The following is a 16,525-nucleotide window of genomic DNA, read 5'->3' as shown; positions in this document are numbered from 1 at the left end:
ACATTACTCATTAAAGCAGCCATGTAGCATTTTATTATTTACATTTGCATCCAAACTATTTACATACAGTACATGCTCTTACATTCCACGAAGCAACACCTATAGCCTCATAGCAAGTGTTCTCATTTAGTTTTTTTTAATGCTTTTATTAAGACAACGCAAGGGGGAAATAGTTAAAATCAGACAAACCAAATGAATACATCAAAGTATTAATGAAATAAAAGATGTGGGACATTGTGCAACTCAAAGATTTAAATTGTTTGTGATGTTTAAAATAAAGATATTTAAATGCCCTGCACACTTACACAGGTGTTTTTAGTCATGTTGGTTGAATAGACCTAAGCTCCTATTGAAGTGAGGGCAAGAAACAAAAAGAGTCATTTGTCCCTCCAAACAGGTCATACTGGCCTTTCACCAAAATGTCAATGTCACAGACCGTTGTGGCTCTTGATCTCGGTCATTTAGTGTAAGATGGTCATTAGAGTTACACAAGTCTTTTTTGTCCCTCCCTCTCAGGTGTAAAAATAGAAACAGATAGCGATCAATCGAGCACTTTCTGTACAGAGACCTGAAGGGAGCTGTAATGAGGCAGAGGAAGTAGAAACACCTGTTTGTTGATGGTGTCTGTGTGGGGGGGGGGTAATCTGCAGCATACCGAATACCTTCTGAGACTTCAACCTTACAATGGAGGATCCAGACTACAAGCTGTTTTAGTTTTTCAGACTGGACTGCTTTGGGTCATATCGAATTGTAATTCACCACCATTCAGATTTATGAGAGATTCTTCAATCAGATCAAAGAGTTCGGAGTTATGAGCCATTATTAAAACTATAATACTCTGATAAAGAAACTTTCCAAACATAAATACGGTACACCTATTCACACACAAGGACACGTACGCATCATCTTGGTTACATTCAAGATTAGACCTGAGACCCACTTACAGTACAGGATTAAGTAACGCTGACTTCAGTTGCTGGATTACCTAAACCAAAGAAGTGACCATTTATTATTAACAATAACTGAGCTCATGTGATATTCTAACTGTAGGAAATTATAATTTTACCATCTTAAATTAAAGTTTTAACAATATACTTTAGAGGAAAGGTTGGCTTTAGTAAATAGCAGCGGAAAATACATGTAAACAATGACAAAGGTCTTGAAATAGCTGGAAGAGCTGGATACATAACAGATAATAACTTTCATTCACCTTTAAAATCTTTTAGGGAGTTGTCTATCTTCATATACAACATAGTTAAGTTGAATCGGTGCTTTAGTCATGAGCTCAGTGAACCAATTTGCAAGCAAACACAATATTTTTAAAAACAAATCAGAGGAAAAATCTTGGCGTATTTCAACCAAACTGCGGTAGAAATCTCGGTAAGGCACAACATATTACACTCTCACTTTCCCCCCTGCTACTCCACCATAAAACATGATTCTGTATAAACAGTACATTACATCATAATGTGAATGATTTATAGTGCAAGCAGGTCAAGGGTGCCTCGACTTTAGCCTTTTTTTAATAAAGCTGCCTGTTGTGTTATGTAAGGTTGTGTACTCAGGAGCTATGGTGCCGTTTGCACACGTTGCAGATGGTGCAGAGCAGAAAGCTGGTTGTCCAAGAAGTCAACGCCAGTCATTTCCAGTTTTCAGGGGTTACTCACTACAGTCGATGGCTTAAAGAGTCCTTTGCCTCCACAACTGCATCAGTTCAGTGAACATGTTAACTTCCTCTGCCTCCATACTTCTCCACATAAATCAAACCTGAAGGGAATGAGAAAAAGTTATTTGTGTCCGTCTTAGTTAACACGTTATGGGCACAAATACATTTGGCGATGTTCGGTGTTTCGTTTTATACATATACAAGTAAAGAAGGAAGATTTTGCTTTCAGTAATCAAGCACTTTCTCAATTTTTAAAGCCCATTCCTTGAAAGTTATGTGTCTTATATCTTGTGGTTTTGAAGAGGTAGACATGTTGAATTATGAACGACTAATGTAGTTTCCTGTCTCTTGTGTCATGTCAACAGTCAAGAGTTTTTTAGTCTAGAAAACAACAATATGAATAATATGTTCATTTAAATTCAAGTCGGTTGATAAAACTAGTCTTTCAGTAAAAGACTAGTTTGGGAAATTTGAAAAGAAGAGAGTCTGACGGTGTTGACAAAAAAGGGATAGTGATTTAAGATATTCAGAAATAGTTTAAGGTAAGGATGTTTCAGTTTGCCCCTTATCTTTAGAACCACTGAATTACTCCTTGACGGATTGTGTGTGTGTGTGTGTGTGTGTGTGTGTGTGTGTGTGTGTGTGTGTGTGTGTGTGTGTGTGTGTGTGTGTGTGTGTGTGTGTGTGTGTGTGTGTGTGTGTGTGTGTGTGTGTGTGTGTGTGTGTGTGTACAGTCTGTTACCCGTGGTGTGTGTGCCGTGCTGTCCATCAGGCTCTGTCTCAGCAGGCCCGTCACCTCCTCCAGCTCCAGCTCGGCCTCCCGGACGTTGGGGTCCAGCTGGAGGACTTCCTGCAGATCACTGCTGGCAGACAGGTAATCCTGCACAGAGAAATGAGGAGAGAACGTATGAAATATAACATCCACAACCCGACTGCTTCAAATAACTGAGTGTTTATGATGTGGAGTGACCGGCACCTGTAAACCCTTGTAAGCCAGCGCTCGTCTGTAGAAAGCTTTCTTGTTGCCCGGCTCCAGCTGCAGCGCCGAGTCACAGTCCTGTTTGGCCTCTTCAAAGCGATTCAGTTTCAGGAAGCAAATGCTCCTGGAGGAGAGTAGAGAAGAGGACAGACGTCAGATAGAGCAGCATGTCCATCTCTGTCTTTCAGGACACTACTGCGGGTTATTGAAGCTATGGATGATCGTGTGGTGCCCTCTACTGTTTCCCTATTAAACTGCCCCTATAGGAGATTCTAAGCCAGTTTCTAAATCAGTATTATGTTACACCCAGCTTGGTTTTCCATTTGATCAGTTTATCAATCTACTTAGTGTCTATAGATGTAAAAGCAGATATTATAGGCTTATACTACTAATACCACACTGACATATTTCACTATATTATTATACCTTGTCCATTCTAAACCTTACTTAAGTAAAAGTATGTTAGTATTATCAGCTACATGAGCTTAAAGTATGGAACGTTTTCATAGAGCAATAAGATGTTCCCTGATAATGTTTTAGGAATAGACTTACTGCACTATGTTGCATTTTACTGCTGTTTATGTTAATCGTTGTGTTCATTTTAACTCCTTTATTTACTGAGTGGTAATTTAATCTATAGCAACGCATCATATTTAGAGATCATAATTAGTTTGAAGCGTCGCTGTCCTGTGAGAACAACACATTTTAGTCAACTTTTTATGAGTTTGTCAGAAAAACAACTCTGTTTTCAGCTCTATGACGATACAACGACAAGTTGACCTAAGAATTATAATACATTTAAATAGTTAAATTAAAGGTGGGGTAGGTACGTTTGAGAAACCGGCTCGAGATACACTTTTTGTTATATTCCATGGAATGCTCTTAACATCCCGATAGCAATGAATATCTTAAGTGCTTTGACAAAAAATCCATAAAAAAATGTCATCTGTGGAAGCTGTAGTACTGTAAAAAGCACGACCAATCATTTTAGCCGGCCCGGCTAGAATGACTGGATGGCCTACCTGCCTGTCAGCCTTCCATCTGTGCACAAACTTATCTCGTGCCCTCCTTGGTCATGTGCGCGTTCGTGTGTGTTGGAGGAGGGGCTCTGTAAGGAAGTGGCAGATTTGTTCCGGCTGTGTATTTTCAAATTCTAGTGCACTCGAGCTGGTTTCTCCAAAATCACCTACCCCACCTCTAACTTCAGAATTAGGAAATGTTCCTCAAAACATGATAAAGGATTAAAATATATAAATCACCCCATCTAGATTCGCATGGTTTTCACTGGATAGGAAGGGTATAGAGATTGTGTAGTCTGTGGAGTATCTAAAGTTCTCTGACAAATGTTGTGTAATAAAAAGTACAATATTTAAGATGTAGTGTAGTGTGCAAGGTTGCATACAATTGAAATACTCAAATACAAGTACAAGTAATCTACCTGTGGCTTTAAAGCAGGCAATGTTCTTTTCAGAGTTCAATAAGGACATATCCTTCTATGTGAGAGCAGGTTAGGGTCCCAGTTGCACGCTATGGTTGTTTCATGCGTACCTGTTTGTGTAGAGAGCACATTCTTCCGGTTTTAAAGCGAGACATTCAGTGTACTTCTCCATAGCCTTCTGGAAGGTTCCTTTCTTCACCAGATCGTTGCCTTCACGTTTCAGCAGAGTGAATCTGGCCTCATTTTTTGTGGCTGTTGAAAACAATGTGCAATTGATTACAAAAACAGGGAAGACAGAATATTTTATAATCTGGTCTGAAGTTCTTTTTTTCTTCACACAAACATTTTCAAGAGTGATCAATAAATACATTCAGCCTGTCAGCAGCGGTCTAATTGGACCAGAGGGAGTGAGTCAACTTCTGCTTACTGAGCTTACTGCTGTGCTGAGAAACACACACACACACACAACACACACACACACACACACACACACACACACACACACCACAACACACACACACACACACACACACACACACACACACACACACACACACACACACACACACACACACACACACACACACACACACACACACACACACACACACACACACACACACACACACACACACACACACACACACACACCTTTATCAAGCAATGTGTGAGCAACTGTATTTTAACAACCTGTTTGCCCTGTTTTTTTATAACTGATGAATAAAACTTAAGATCGTGGAGGTGAAATGCTGCCCCCTATTACTTTGAGCAGGTGGCCAGGTATTACACGTTGCCCCTCTAAACACTGACAACAGGCTGAGCCACTTCCCATCTGTTTCCCCAGCAACAGCAGCGTGCTATTCAGAGATTAGCTCTGATCTGTCTGTGTGCTATATTCATTAAGTGTTTATGTCTCCGTTTAGCTCAGCTGCTTTACCCGTGCGAGTCCTCCTGTGTATGGGTGTATACAAATGCAGCCATTTAGATATGAAAGTGCATGAGTGTTTTTAAAGCGCATACTTCATCACAAGTTTTTGAATATATTTGAATATAGAGGTAATATAATATATATATATATATATAGAGATAAAAACTAGGGGGATGGTAGAAATAGATGTTTCTGGACTGCCATATGATTTTGTTAATTTTTTTACATTTCTATTTCAGTCTTTTAAATAGCATATATACACATTTATTTTGTTATCATGTATTTTTTTAACATTTTCCTTTATCTTTTAACTGGGCTTATTTTTTACATTATATTAACTTTTGATCATAATGTGAATGATTTAGTGAGCATTGACGCAATCCTTGGCTCCAAAAATATAAATAAAACAAACTATATTTGAGTATATGATACATTTGAAGCCTTCTGGCCTGTGTGATAAGCTGAAGCTGCCTACAGGAAACCTGACCTGGATTGTTCCATTACAGCAGCGCTATGCTCTGTGTGGATCGCCTTCTCCTCTGCATTATTGATGACCCACCCACCCAGACACACACACCCACACACCCACCCACCCACCCACCCACACACACACACACACACACACACACACCACACACACACACACACACACACACACACACACACACACACACACACACACACACACACACACACACACACACACACACACACACACACACCACACACACACACACACACACACACACACACACACACACACACACACACACACACACACACACACACACACACACACACACACACACACACACACACACGTGAAAGAGATGCTCGTCATCGACATTGACAAACTGATTCTCACTGACCGACTTCTTTTAGAGACTTCATAATTTACAGGTTCAATTTCAAATGTTACCACCCAAAATGCATCAGGTAATATTTAAAGAGACAGTAAAGAGCTTACAGATGATTTATCTCATGAATGCCCGTACTGACATTAGAAAACGGGCATTTGTATATTCTGCACCCTTGGCATGGAATATGTTGCAGAAACACTGGAAACGGAATAAAATGATCCAGTTAAATGCTTTTAGATCCAAAGTAAATGTTAATGTTTTATTTACATGGTGACAAAACTGACCATTCCATTTATTTTTGTGAGGTGAGGTCAGTACGCTTAACCCTTTTTTCTTTTTGTCTGTAACTATATTTGTTGTGTATGCTGCTGTCTGTTATAGACAGTGTCTCCCTTGGGTCACTACTGGTTAAAGATGACATTAAAAACAACAACTATTGTCCAAGTAAGAACAAATAAACGGTTCCAGATCTCTCCTCTTAAAAAAGGAGAGATCTGGAATAGCAGTTATGCATTACAGCGATAGCTATAACCCTGTAGAGAGTGACTAGCTTGTCAACGGTTTAGGTGAAAGACTAGGAGGTTATAAATCCACTTAGCACAGGTTTGTATTTTAAATGAGTCCGCACTAAGCTAAGATGCCACTGACCCTCGCCCTGCGCTGCTCTGGCGGCTCGGGCCTGAGCTACTTCAGCGCTGACTGGTTTGTCTCTGTGTTCCAGCTGCACGGACAGAGGGACGGTGGGAATCTCTGGGAGATTCTCTCTCCACTGGGGTCCTTCCTCATCAATAAGCATCTTGGTGATCCTAGCAGAGGACACAGGGAGTAAAACATGCAGCGTAAGCACAAAAAAGTGTTTTATAATTAGCTAGATCAATGCCGCAACCACTGCAGGGTTAAGTCATCAATTTACTATTAACATGTGGTGTCTTTCTACCAAGACATGTCAATGTGTCTGCTGTAAAAAAGCTCTCACCTTCATTTTAGCAGATTAGCCAGAGAGAGTGAAAACACCTGTGTGGGTGGATTTAGGTAAGTAGGCCCTTTAAAATGTGATGATACATACTACACACTAACTTTATATTACTATGTTTTGAGTCTGTAGTGTAGTCAGACTGGAAAGTGATGATTAAAAAGGAGACAAAAAAGGTTAATACGTTATTTTAACTAATAGAAAGCAACATGAAACTTCCAATGTTGATTATTTACATACAGGCAATCGCTTCGGAAATATTATGTTTAAATATTACTTCATATCATATTCTGACTTTTGCCGAATTTAGGAGAAATATACAGACAAGTTTATATACATTTAGTAACACCTCCATTTTTTGAGGATGTGGTCTTTCGACTACTCATATTCAAAAGCGTGTTTTTGACTTGTGTCTCCCTTAATGTAAACCTGACTTATTGTAGATGGTGAAAATAACTTCTTTAAATGTGTGATTAGAAGAATAATACTTTAAACCACATTTTCTCTTACATAATCCCTACCAAATACTAAAGCAGCAAATTGAAAGGAGCCGTTTCTTCTGTGTTTGAAGGTATGAAAATGTGTAAATTCTCAGGACTTAATCATGTCCAATTAATACTCTCTTAAACCTTTATTTAATGCATTGTGTACAGTGTAACACTACATAAAACTGGCATTAAAAAAGGTTGTGTTAATGTCTCAACAAAACAATAGCTAAAGTGTGTGATGTGCGACTGTTTTCAGCTGACCTGTGGACGCTGTCGCGAGCCGACTGCACCCCGGTGTCTACCTGCAGGACGGTTTTATAATCCACGTAGGCCTTTTTGTAGCGCTCCAGTGTCTCATAGGCCATAGCTCTGCGTAGCAGGGGCTTCAAGGAAAAGGGTTGCAGCTCCAAAGCCCTAAGAGGATCAGAGACACGCAGAAACAGAGGATAAAACTGTCTGCATCGACATGCCGTGTCATTAGTGTAACCTTGCTCTGTAGCTCTCCATTCATAAACATGTGACACTACAAATACTCACATAGTGTGTTGATATTCTATTAACTGATACTTAAGTCATACAAGCTTACCTGTTGTAATTACATTTAAATTAACTACATAAACTGACATTTTTATTTTGAGAGGAGGAACTCCACAGATTTTATACATCAAATTGTGCTTGTTAGAACGACTGCAAATAAAGCCTTTTGTGGATAAACTGACTCAAGTCACGTCACAGTTAGAAGTTAGAAAAGGAAGCAATGTGGGGGAGTGGAGAAAAAATAAGTGAGATTACCAGACCTAAATAGCCCACTCCTCATCTCTGCTTGAAGCTAGAGGGGCAATGCTACATTAGCCAATACTAGCATAGCATTTCATTGTGGGTTATGAAGGTGCCAGTGCAATGCTAAGTCTGTGGAGTACTCCTTAAAAAACAGCCAGAAAGAGATTGACTATAGAATAGATGGAGTCTACGTACTTGGTACAGTCCTGTATGCATTCTGTGCTGTTTCCGTCCTTCAGGAAACAGGCTGCTCTGTTCGAGTAGAGGATGCCCAAGTCTTCTGGACTATCGATGCCTGCAGGAAACAAATACATCACACTTATCTGAAGAAACAATGCTTGTAGAGTAATGTATGTTGGTGACATTTAAAATGCAGACTGTCCTGAGATGCTGAGGCTCTGAGGGGTCGACAGATAAATGATGGAATGCTTTCTTGCCCTATCCTTTCTCTTCTGAGCCTCAACAGCAGCTTTAAAACCGCCAATGGAGCATCAGTTATTATGTGCTGCTTCAGTGCCTAGAAACTGATGTCGACAGTGCTGACACTCCTACTGATTGTGTTAATTGTTACAATAAGAAAAAAAGACTTAATCAAATATTGTGTTCTATGCTTTCCTTTGAGGGTACTCTCTGTTTAGTGTGCTATGAAATTAAGTGTTGTCAGCCTGTATCCGGTGCTGCAGAAAAGACTATTCATCTTGCCAGCTACGAGAGTAAAGTTGGCTGCGTACACTTAAAGGTGCAGCATGACATTCAATCTCACCTAAAAGCCCCCATGCACTAGCACATTCTACTCTATCTACGGTCAGCAGTGTTGTCTCGTGCCAACACTGCATTCACAAATCAACAATGATGGCGATTTTAGACTAGAAACTTGTGAGGACAACGTCACTAATTCACACAGGTGATAGATATGAAAATTACCTGTACTCATCTATAACCATTAACATAACGAAGGGCAAAAAGAAATTGGGAAATTGTGCAGCATGACAGGCATGATGCATTTCAAATTGACATGGGATACTGTGGATTGTGACGCCAAGACACTGAGTCAACTTGTATCTGATACCCCTTACAAACAGAGATGCTAGAGAGGCTTTCTGTCTGTCCCTGTGCAACCCATTTGTTGTTGTTTCTACATCATTGACTTGACTTCCTCTAAAGTTGCCTAAGAAGACCTTGTCACCACCCAAAAACACAGTAGTGACACATTTTCATCCTAAAGATTGCTTTAAAACAGCTATAAAGGGGAAAGTATGCTGTAAGAGTATCATAACAGTGTTAATTGTATGATTCTTGTTTATTAAAGGATAAGTCTGGAATTGACAGAATCCATCTTCTCAGATGACATTTGGTGTAATCTCTATAATTTTAAAAAACAAATATCTTTGAGCTGTGGGTCAGCCGAAATAAGAACTTTGAATATTTAAACATCTGCTTTATGAAATAGTCATGGGCATTTTCACTATTTTCATTTCAAAGACAAGATAATGACTAATTGATGAATCAAGCATACACCTCTTTCGTGATACTGTAATTTACTACGACATTAAGCTCTGATTCAGCATGAAACTGTATTCACCCTGACGAGGTCAAATCAGATTATTTGTATTGTAGGCCTACTTGATAATGTCTACATCAAAATTAACAACTCCGAATTGCTTCTACAAATCTAAGAGATGTCTGAGAGAGAGTTAAAATATAATTTAAAACCTAAACTAGCCTAATCAACAGAGGTGTTTCTGCTCTGATAAAATGCTGCTCATGCTATGAATTCTCGGACGAAATACACAACATATTATTCACTTTACTTCACACCCTACCTGCTTCAGCACAGCCATCAATGGCCTGTGTGTATTTCTCCAAGGCGTCCCCAAACTGTCCATTTTTGAAGAGGTGGTTCCCTGCGTTCTTGAGCCGGGCCAGGTGAGGAGGCAGGGCTCCAGCAGGGGCATCCAGATAACTTGTGTCCACTGCAGGGCTGTCCTGCCGCTGTTGTCCACCAGCAGGGCTGTTTTCCCTCTGTGAGCCGTTCACCACCCCCTTCCCCGGAGCTCGGTGGGGCTTTTCTGCGCCGCCTCCGCCCCGGCTTCGCGTCCCGCTCCCCGCTGCGGCCTGGTCCGATCTACCGCCCCCTCCTCCGCTGCCTGGGGGTTTGTCCTGTGCGTTCCCCATGGCTGTACTCCCTCCGCAGTGTGTTAAACTCTTCCTCCCTCCCTGTCTTTGCCTATCTCTCTCTCTCTCGCAGAGCTGCAGCTACATCTGAGCCTGCCTGGCTGGGGATTTCTGATGGACACGCCCCCTGGATGAGGTGTCGGAGGTGACGTCACAGATGGGGGGAAGTGCCACAGCGATGCAGTGCTGCAGCAGGATCTGATGGGAGAGCCTCGGATTAGACCTCAGAGTAAAGGGCTCTGCTGGCTGGTGACATACAGGAAAACGGACAGAAATATTAAACGACTGAATAAACAAATGGACAGATACAGAAGCATTAGACTTGTGAAATAACAGGAAAACAAACTGTTGCAGTTTTGGTGATTTGTTTTATGCTCTTTTATTTGCAAATGATCAAGTTAAGGTACTGAATATTTGATCTTTACGCCTTACCAAAAACAGAAGCAAAGCTTTGTTGTTATTAATTAGCCGTATGCCAATTAAGCATGTCTCTATTTGACTAGAACTAGCACCATCTTCTTTAGATTCACCAAATTAATTATGGTAATGTTTTCAAACTCAGTTTTAATATACGTTTGTTATTGCAATTAAGGGATGCCTAATGGTATTTCAGTATTGATTTAATATTTCTTTTTGAAATCAGTCATTGGTTAAACTGGTTAAAAGTGGTAAACGTATGCAACCAGCAGGGGTCACATCACATTGAGTTTGTTTAAAGGGATATCAAGATGTTGGAACATCTCACAACTAAATAATAAAATGGTTTACTTCCTTTATTATAGCGCAAACAAACTAAATAATAATCTAAAAGAACAGAAGAAAAGTTAGAACTGCAAATATTGTTATATCCATCTGAATGTTATCATTACAATTTGATAATGTCTGACTTGTTAAGGGTAGTGAGGATACGTAGGTGAAAAGATATGTATGAATCATGCAATCAAATGAACAAAAATTGTGAACAGTCTCGGTCATTGCAAATCTTTTTTTAATAAAACAGAAACCTTTCATTCATTACTGAACAGCACACTTTGTGTGGCAATGAGCTTTAATCAAAATGCAGAGATCTGAAGCCAGGACTGGAGGTCAGATCCCATGGAGTCGTCAGTGTAATTATTTACAATGTTAAAAAAAAAAAAACAGTACACAGAGAAAATCAAAAGGGCTGCTCTTCTCTTCTTCAGCGGGCATCAAAGACAACCACTGTAATCAAAGAGTCAAGGAAATGGACAGTATTATAGTATTCAGTTCATACATTGATTTGTAATAAAAAGTATTTTGCCATCACATATTACATTATTAGAATAACATTTAAAAGGATACATCTCTTTGTTCTCTTCTTGTACATGATCCTGTAACCGCACTCTCTGCATCGGATTGGATCACGGGCCTTAATTTCATTTTCAGTGTGACATTCTGCAAATGAAGAAAAAATGTTACAGAAAATATCAAGTGTATCCATAAAAACCTTGTAGATCTAAATGATAATCTATCAGGCTGATATATAACCTTGTTGCAGATATATCAACATCTGTTATAAGTCTGCACATTTTTCAGTTTTTGCCTATTGAGCTTTGTATCCATAGTTGGTTGTTGGGGGTTTATTTTATATGTTAAGTCTTACTTTTGAGAGTAATCAAATGTGGTCTTAGCATTACATAATAATATAAACTTCAAAAAAGTTAATTAAAGCTTGGTTTTTATTATCCAACCTAAAAACACCAGCCCAGTTTTGACGACTCTTTTCCAATAAAAGTAGCTAGCAGCACTAGCTCTAAAGTTGCTAAATTTAGCGTGGAAGTCGCCAAGCTGGCAAACACGTCTCTTTAAGCCTCCCTCCAAAGCAGCATTCAAAAAAGTATCTTTATGAAGGTAAACATATGAAAATGGAGCTAAAGAATGAACAAATCTATTGTAATGTACTCACAGCTGTCAAGCTAACATCTTGTGGAAGACTTCGGTGACGCGCAACGAGTTTGCGCGGGTAGGAGTCAGGTAGGTTTGAAGTTAGACAGTCCAATAATTCTCATTTGGGCTTAATAACATGTTCACAAACTTATTGCAAAGGCCTATGGTTCAAGATTTGTTATTTTTGTCTTAATATTTTATTTATTGATTGTTGTCCGGATGTGAGGAGAATTTCGACAAACACATCCAGAATTGTTTCAAAAATACTTAACCTATCCTAGCTTTAGCCCTTATATCATGTATTATTTGGAGCACATGATATAGGTCTGTGAGTGTTTTCATATTTGCTTTATTAATATTTGACAATTGTTTGGTAGATATATAACGTCAAAAATCCTACTATCTTGATCTACTAAAACTGTGTGTAATTATACTGTAGTAGTACACCGTAACAGAAATAGAGATAGCAGTACTAACAGCAGAGGTGGACAATGTACTCTGATCTTATACTTAGTAGAAGTAATAGTAAAGTAGTAATACTACAGTGTTGAACATGTCTGTTACACGATAAAGTCCAGTTGTTACTTAAGTAAAAATACAAAAATATAAGCATCAGATAAAATTAAAGAGCCCAATGGTAAAGTATTCATTATACAGAATGACTCGTTTCAGAATAATACTTATTATATTATTGGATCATAAGTTTTGAGGAAGTACAGACATACTTTATATATTGACAGTTAACAATGGGATCAATAAAGTTGTATCTTCACCTTTGAATAATATACGATAAACTTGTTGTTGATTCTTAAGTTATTTTGTATAATCTCATTCTTCAAAGCAACGAGTTCTTGATTAATATGTAGCGCAGTATAAAGTACAATATTTACCTCGAGTGGTATAAAGCAAGCAAGTACATTCACTTAAGTACAGTTTGAAGTACTTTACCAGTTCTATTTTTGCTACTTTCTACATATACCCCACTACAATTGGTAAACTGTGTATTTTTACTCCACTATATTTATTGTATACCTTTAGTTACTTTGCAGATGTGGAATAATGATATGAAATATAATCAATAATTAAAAAATACTTAAAGGTGGGGTAGGTAAGTTTGAGAAACCGGCTCGAGATACAATTTTTGTTATATTCCATGGAATGCTCTTAACATCCCGATAGCAATGAATATCTTAAGTGCTTTGACAAAAAATCCATGAAAAAATGTCATCTGTGGAAGCTGTAGTACTGTAAAAAGCACGACCAATCCGTGTATCTCGTGCCCTCATTGGGCGTGCATTGCAGCAGTACTTCAATACTCGCCAGCAACAGGCGGCCACTTTCACCATGGCAGAGTTAGGTTCAACATCGTCTACTGGTGGCAAAATAAATAATGTAACGGAGCAAATTAGGAACAAAAACAAAGTGGAAACTAGGAGAATTCAAACCAGAGTCAATATCGGAGTTGCTTTTCAACGATGGCGACTACTGATGGAACACACCTATGGGGGTTATTCCCTATCTTTATTCAAGAGCGTGGTATTTAAATTTGAGAGCATACTTTATGTATTTATTTCCCTCAAACCCTGTCCTCGCACTCAAATAGTGCCTGCTTGCACTTAGATTTGCTCTGCTTCTGCTCAAACTGTACGCTTGCACTCAGATATATTGCTGCTTACAGATTTGTTCTGCTCTCAAATTTATTCTGTGCGCGCTCGAAACTTTTGTGCAACAATCCTGTCAAAATCCCTCAACCAATAGGAGGCCAGGTGTCCTTGCGGGTGCGTTCGCTTTACTTATTACAGCGTCCCGTAAGGGCGGTTACTCTTTGGTTTGTCTTTGGTGCGATGACAGGGTTTGAGTGAAGGAAATCAATAAAGTATGCTCTCAAATTTAAATACCACGCTCTTGAATAAAGATAGGGAATAACCCCCATACACACCGAGTTGAAATCTGACGCCGTGGTCGCTTTTTTTCTCTTGGACAGGTAATTATCTGTTTTGTATGGTTTACAATTCCATGAACTATATTCTTTCACACACAGTGACGTCACGAGCTACCCACAATGCAACACGCGCCATATAAATATATATAAATGCGCCATTTTCCTGGAGGTGCTAATATCCTGGAAGTGCAAATATAAACAGCTAGCTTATGTAGCCAGGCAGAGCGCAGTAGGTTTTTTTCCTGAATTAACGACCGAAGAAATCGCTGCATGTCTTCGGATTACATCTCTGGACTTGAGGGGTGTGCTTTAGGTCGTTACCAGCGTAAACTAGAGCTGTGTGGGTTGTTACAGACTGCCTGCAGATGTATGGAAAAACGACAGTGGCCTTCGTCGATTTTGGCTGCATCTACGTCTAATTTCTGGAAACACCAGGTGAATACCCCACTTGTCACAATAATATTATCATGCCATTGCATATATGTGGTATTTTAGAGTTGACTAGATATTGATTAAGGCAATAGACTATGATATTCAGTACAGGAAGTTTAGCAACACCTAGACGGTGTACGGCTGCTTGCACCTCGCGTAAAACGGCGCAGACCGAAAGTACGGTGTCGCGCTCGGCCCAATACCCGTATGTGTGTGTGAAAGAATAGCCAACCTGACGGCCCGTCTACACTACAGGCGTCAAAAAATGCTTTCAACGCTTCGCCCATTCATTTGAATGGGGTGACGTAGGATATTTTCAAACTTCGCCGAACTGCATTGTGGGTAGCATGGCAAGGCGTTGCAAGCATCGCGAGCGTCTATCGGCGTCAAAAGTTGAACAATGTTCAACTTTTGAGGCTCGATGCTTGCTCGAAGCTGGCGTCAGCCAATGAAATCCCGTTTATGCAAATCTCCAGTACAAGCGAGCCAATCAAACCGCGTGTATGCTGGGAGAGACTACGCAGGTCATTTCCTCATATTCAAAAAAATGGAGGGAAAATTCATTATAGCGGTAGTGAATCACCCGGTGCTGTATGATCAGTCTCTGTTCATCTACCGGGATACAAACCGGAGGAGCGAGGCATGGAGGGAGGTGGCAGAGACAGTGGCTGAAACTGGTAGGTTTTCGCCTGTTTGGGGATTTTATATCCAGTTTACTTCGTTTTAACATTGCTATTGCTTTGTATGTCGGGGGCGGGAGATTCATGTGATTGGTTGTTGGTCGCGTTGCTCGCAAAAAATCGCCAAGCCTCAGACACGCCCAGCTTCAAGCTTTTTCGACGCCTGTAGTGTAGACGGGCCGTCAGTCATGTGCGCGTTCATGTGTGTTGGAGGAGGTGCTCTGTAAGGAAATCTGAAGGAAGGGGCGGATTCTTTTCGGCTGTGTAATTTCAAATTTTAGTGCACTCGAGCCGGTTTCTGAAACTTACCTACCCCACCTTTAATACATGAATGAGGGTACTTCTTCCACCTCTGAATTGTAGTGGAGTATAAACTAGCATATAATATAAATACTCAATTGAAGTACAAGTACCTCAAGTTTGTACGTAGCTACAGTACACCACTGATTAGCAGATATGTAATGTAATTAAATGTAACAGCTCCAAGTAACGTTAGCATCGTTAGCCGTAGACGCTGGCTCATTCTGCAATCATCACAACACAAACTGTAACGTACCTCCGCATATGTAGATCATAGGTTGCTGTTTAGGCGGTTGAGCATCTTTCTGTGGGTCCATTTTATCCCTACAAAGGACAGGAGAAGCAACATCTGTAATGTTACAGCATGCTAACACAGAAAGAGCATGGTGGTATCTACATGATTAGCCTGAACTGCCACATTCGGCATACGCAGTGAACAACAAAAGTCTTAACCCAATCGTAACATGCAGTATCAGTATCATATGAACTAAAGGAAAATATATTAAATAAATAAATACGACAACTCACCGTTATTAACAAGCTAACTGTTTACTTATCTTTCTTCACATTCGCACGCACTGCTCTGTGTTGGTCGGGAACGAGTCGGCTCAAAGAGCCGGCTCTTTGTGTCGGTCATGAACGAGTCGGCTCAAAGAGCCGGCTCTTTTAAGTGAAAGACGGGAGCCGGCTCGCGCCCGCGAACAAGCCGTTTTTTTGTTGTTAATACAAGACATAATGATATGATTATCTCCGCGCTACAGCTGCTCCGTGCATGCATGCAGTAACATGTAATATCCAGTGCTGGAATTGGGCCGGTACTCACCGGTACGCAGTACCGGCACTTCTGGTTCTGACCCATGGAGTACCGGTGTTGCAGTATAACGTGAGTCATGACAACTGGCGACATTCTATTATTTTCGTCATAGGAATCGGGGGCGTGTACATTGAGGACCCATTGTTGACTTACCATGTCGAT

At 40.0% G+C, this 16,525-nt stretch overlaps 2 protein-coding genes across 3 annotated transcripts; both read right to left on the bottom strand.

Moving 5' to 3' along the window:
• Positions 1–6: 6 nt before the first annotated feature.
• spag1a (sperm associated antigen 1a) lies at positions 7–16,198 on the bottom strand. 2 transcript variants are annotated; one of them, XM_034200920.1, is made up of 10 exons: positions 16,078–16,198; positions 15,806–15,873; positions 9,936–10,533; positions 8,308–8,407; positions 7,594–7,746; positions 6,520–6,677; positions 4,194–4,335; positions 2,643–2,769; positions 2,409–2,546; positions 7–1,767 (listed from the first exon to the last, which is right to left on the bottom strand). In XM_034200920.1, the coding sequence occupies exons 3-10, from the start codon at positions 10,285–10,287 to the stop codon at positions 1,762–1,764; spliced, it is 1,176 nt and encodes a 391-aa protein (XP_034056811.1). In that variant the 5' UTR covers positions 10,288–10,533; positions 15,806–15,873; positions 16,078–16,198; the 3' UTR covers positions 7–1,761. The 2 variants fall into 2 exon arrangements, with proteins under 2 accessions (XP_034056811.1, XP_034056812.1); XM_034200921.1 differs by having other exon boundaries at positions 9,936–10,485; positions 16,078–16,149.
• polr2k (polymerase (RNA) II (DNA directed) polypeptide K) lies at positions 11,258–16,260 on the bottom strand. The gene is made up of 4 exons (XM_034200927.1): positions 16,078–16,260; positions 15,806–15,873; positions 11,611–11,703; positions 11,258–11,490 (listed from the first exon to the last, which is right to left on the bottom strand). The coding sequence occupies exons 2-4, from the start codon at positions 15,864–15,866 to the stop codon at positions 11,468–11,470; spliced, it is 177 nt and encodes a 58-aa protein (XP_034056818.1). The 5' UTR covers positions 15,867–15,873; positions 16,078–16,260; the 3' UTR covers positions 11,258–11,467.
• Between the last annotated feature and the right edge of the window lie 265 nt (positions 16,261–16,525).

The sequence above is a fragment of the Gymnodraco acuticeps genome, unplaced genomic scaffold (genome assembly GCF_902827175.1).
Source record: "Gymnodraco acuticeps unplaced genomic scaffold, fGymAcu1.1, whole genome shotgun sequence".
NCBI lineage: Eukaryota > Metazoa > Chordata > Actinopteri > Perciformes > Bathydraconidae > Gymnodraco > Gymnodraco acuticeps.
This window is presented reverse-complemented; position numbering and strand designations above follow the sequence as displayed.

What these genes read in the sequence shown, in the direction of transcription:
- spag1a (XM_034200920.1), bottom strand. Translation starts at nt 10,287, where the DNA reads ATGGGGAACGCACAGGACAAACCCCCAGGCAGCGGAGGAGGGGGCGGT. An exon ending in CAGAGCAGCGCAGGGCGAGG is followed by an intron (nt 4,336 to 6,519) that starts GTCAGTGGCATC and finishes TGTTTTCAACAG; the next exon opens with CCACAAAAAATGAGGCCAGA. An exon ending in TGTGCTCTCTACACAAACAG is followed by an intron (nt 2,770 to 4,193) that starts GTACGCATGAAA and finishes ACTCTCCTCCAG; the next exon opens with GAGCATTTGCTTCCTGAAAC.
- polr2k (XM_034200927.1), bottom strand. Translation starts at nt 15,866, where the DNA reads ATGGACCCACAGAAAGATGCTCAACCGCCTAAACAGCAACCTATGATC. An exon ending in TATGATCTACATATGCGGAG is followed by an intron (nt 11,704 to 15,805) that starts GTACGTTACAGT and finishes CTTCATTTGCAG; the next exon opens with AATGTCACACTGAAAATGAA. An exon ending in CAAGAAGAGAACAAAGAGAT is followed by an intron (nt 11,491 to 11,610) that starts GTATCCTTTTAA and finishes CTTTGATTACAG; the next exon opens with TGGTTGTCTTTGATGCCCGC.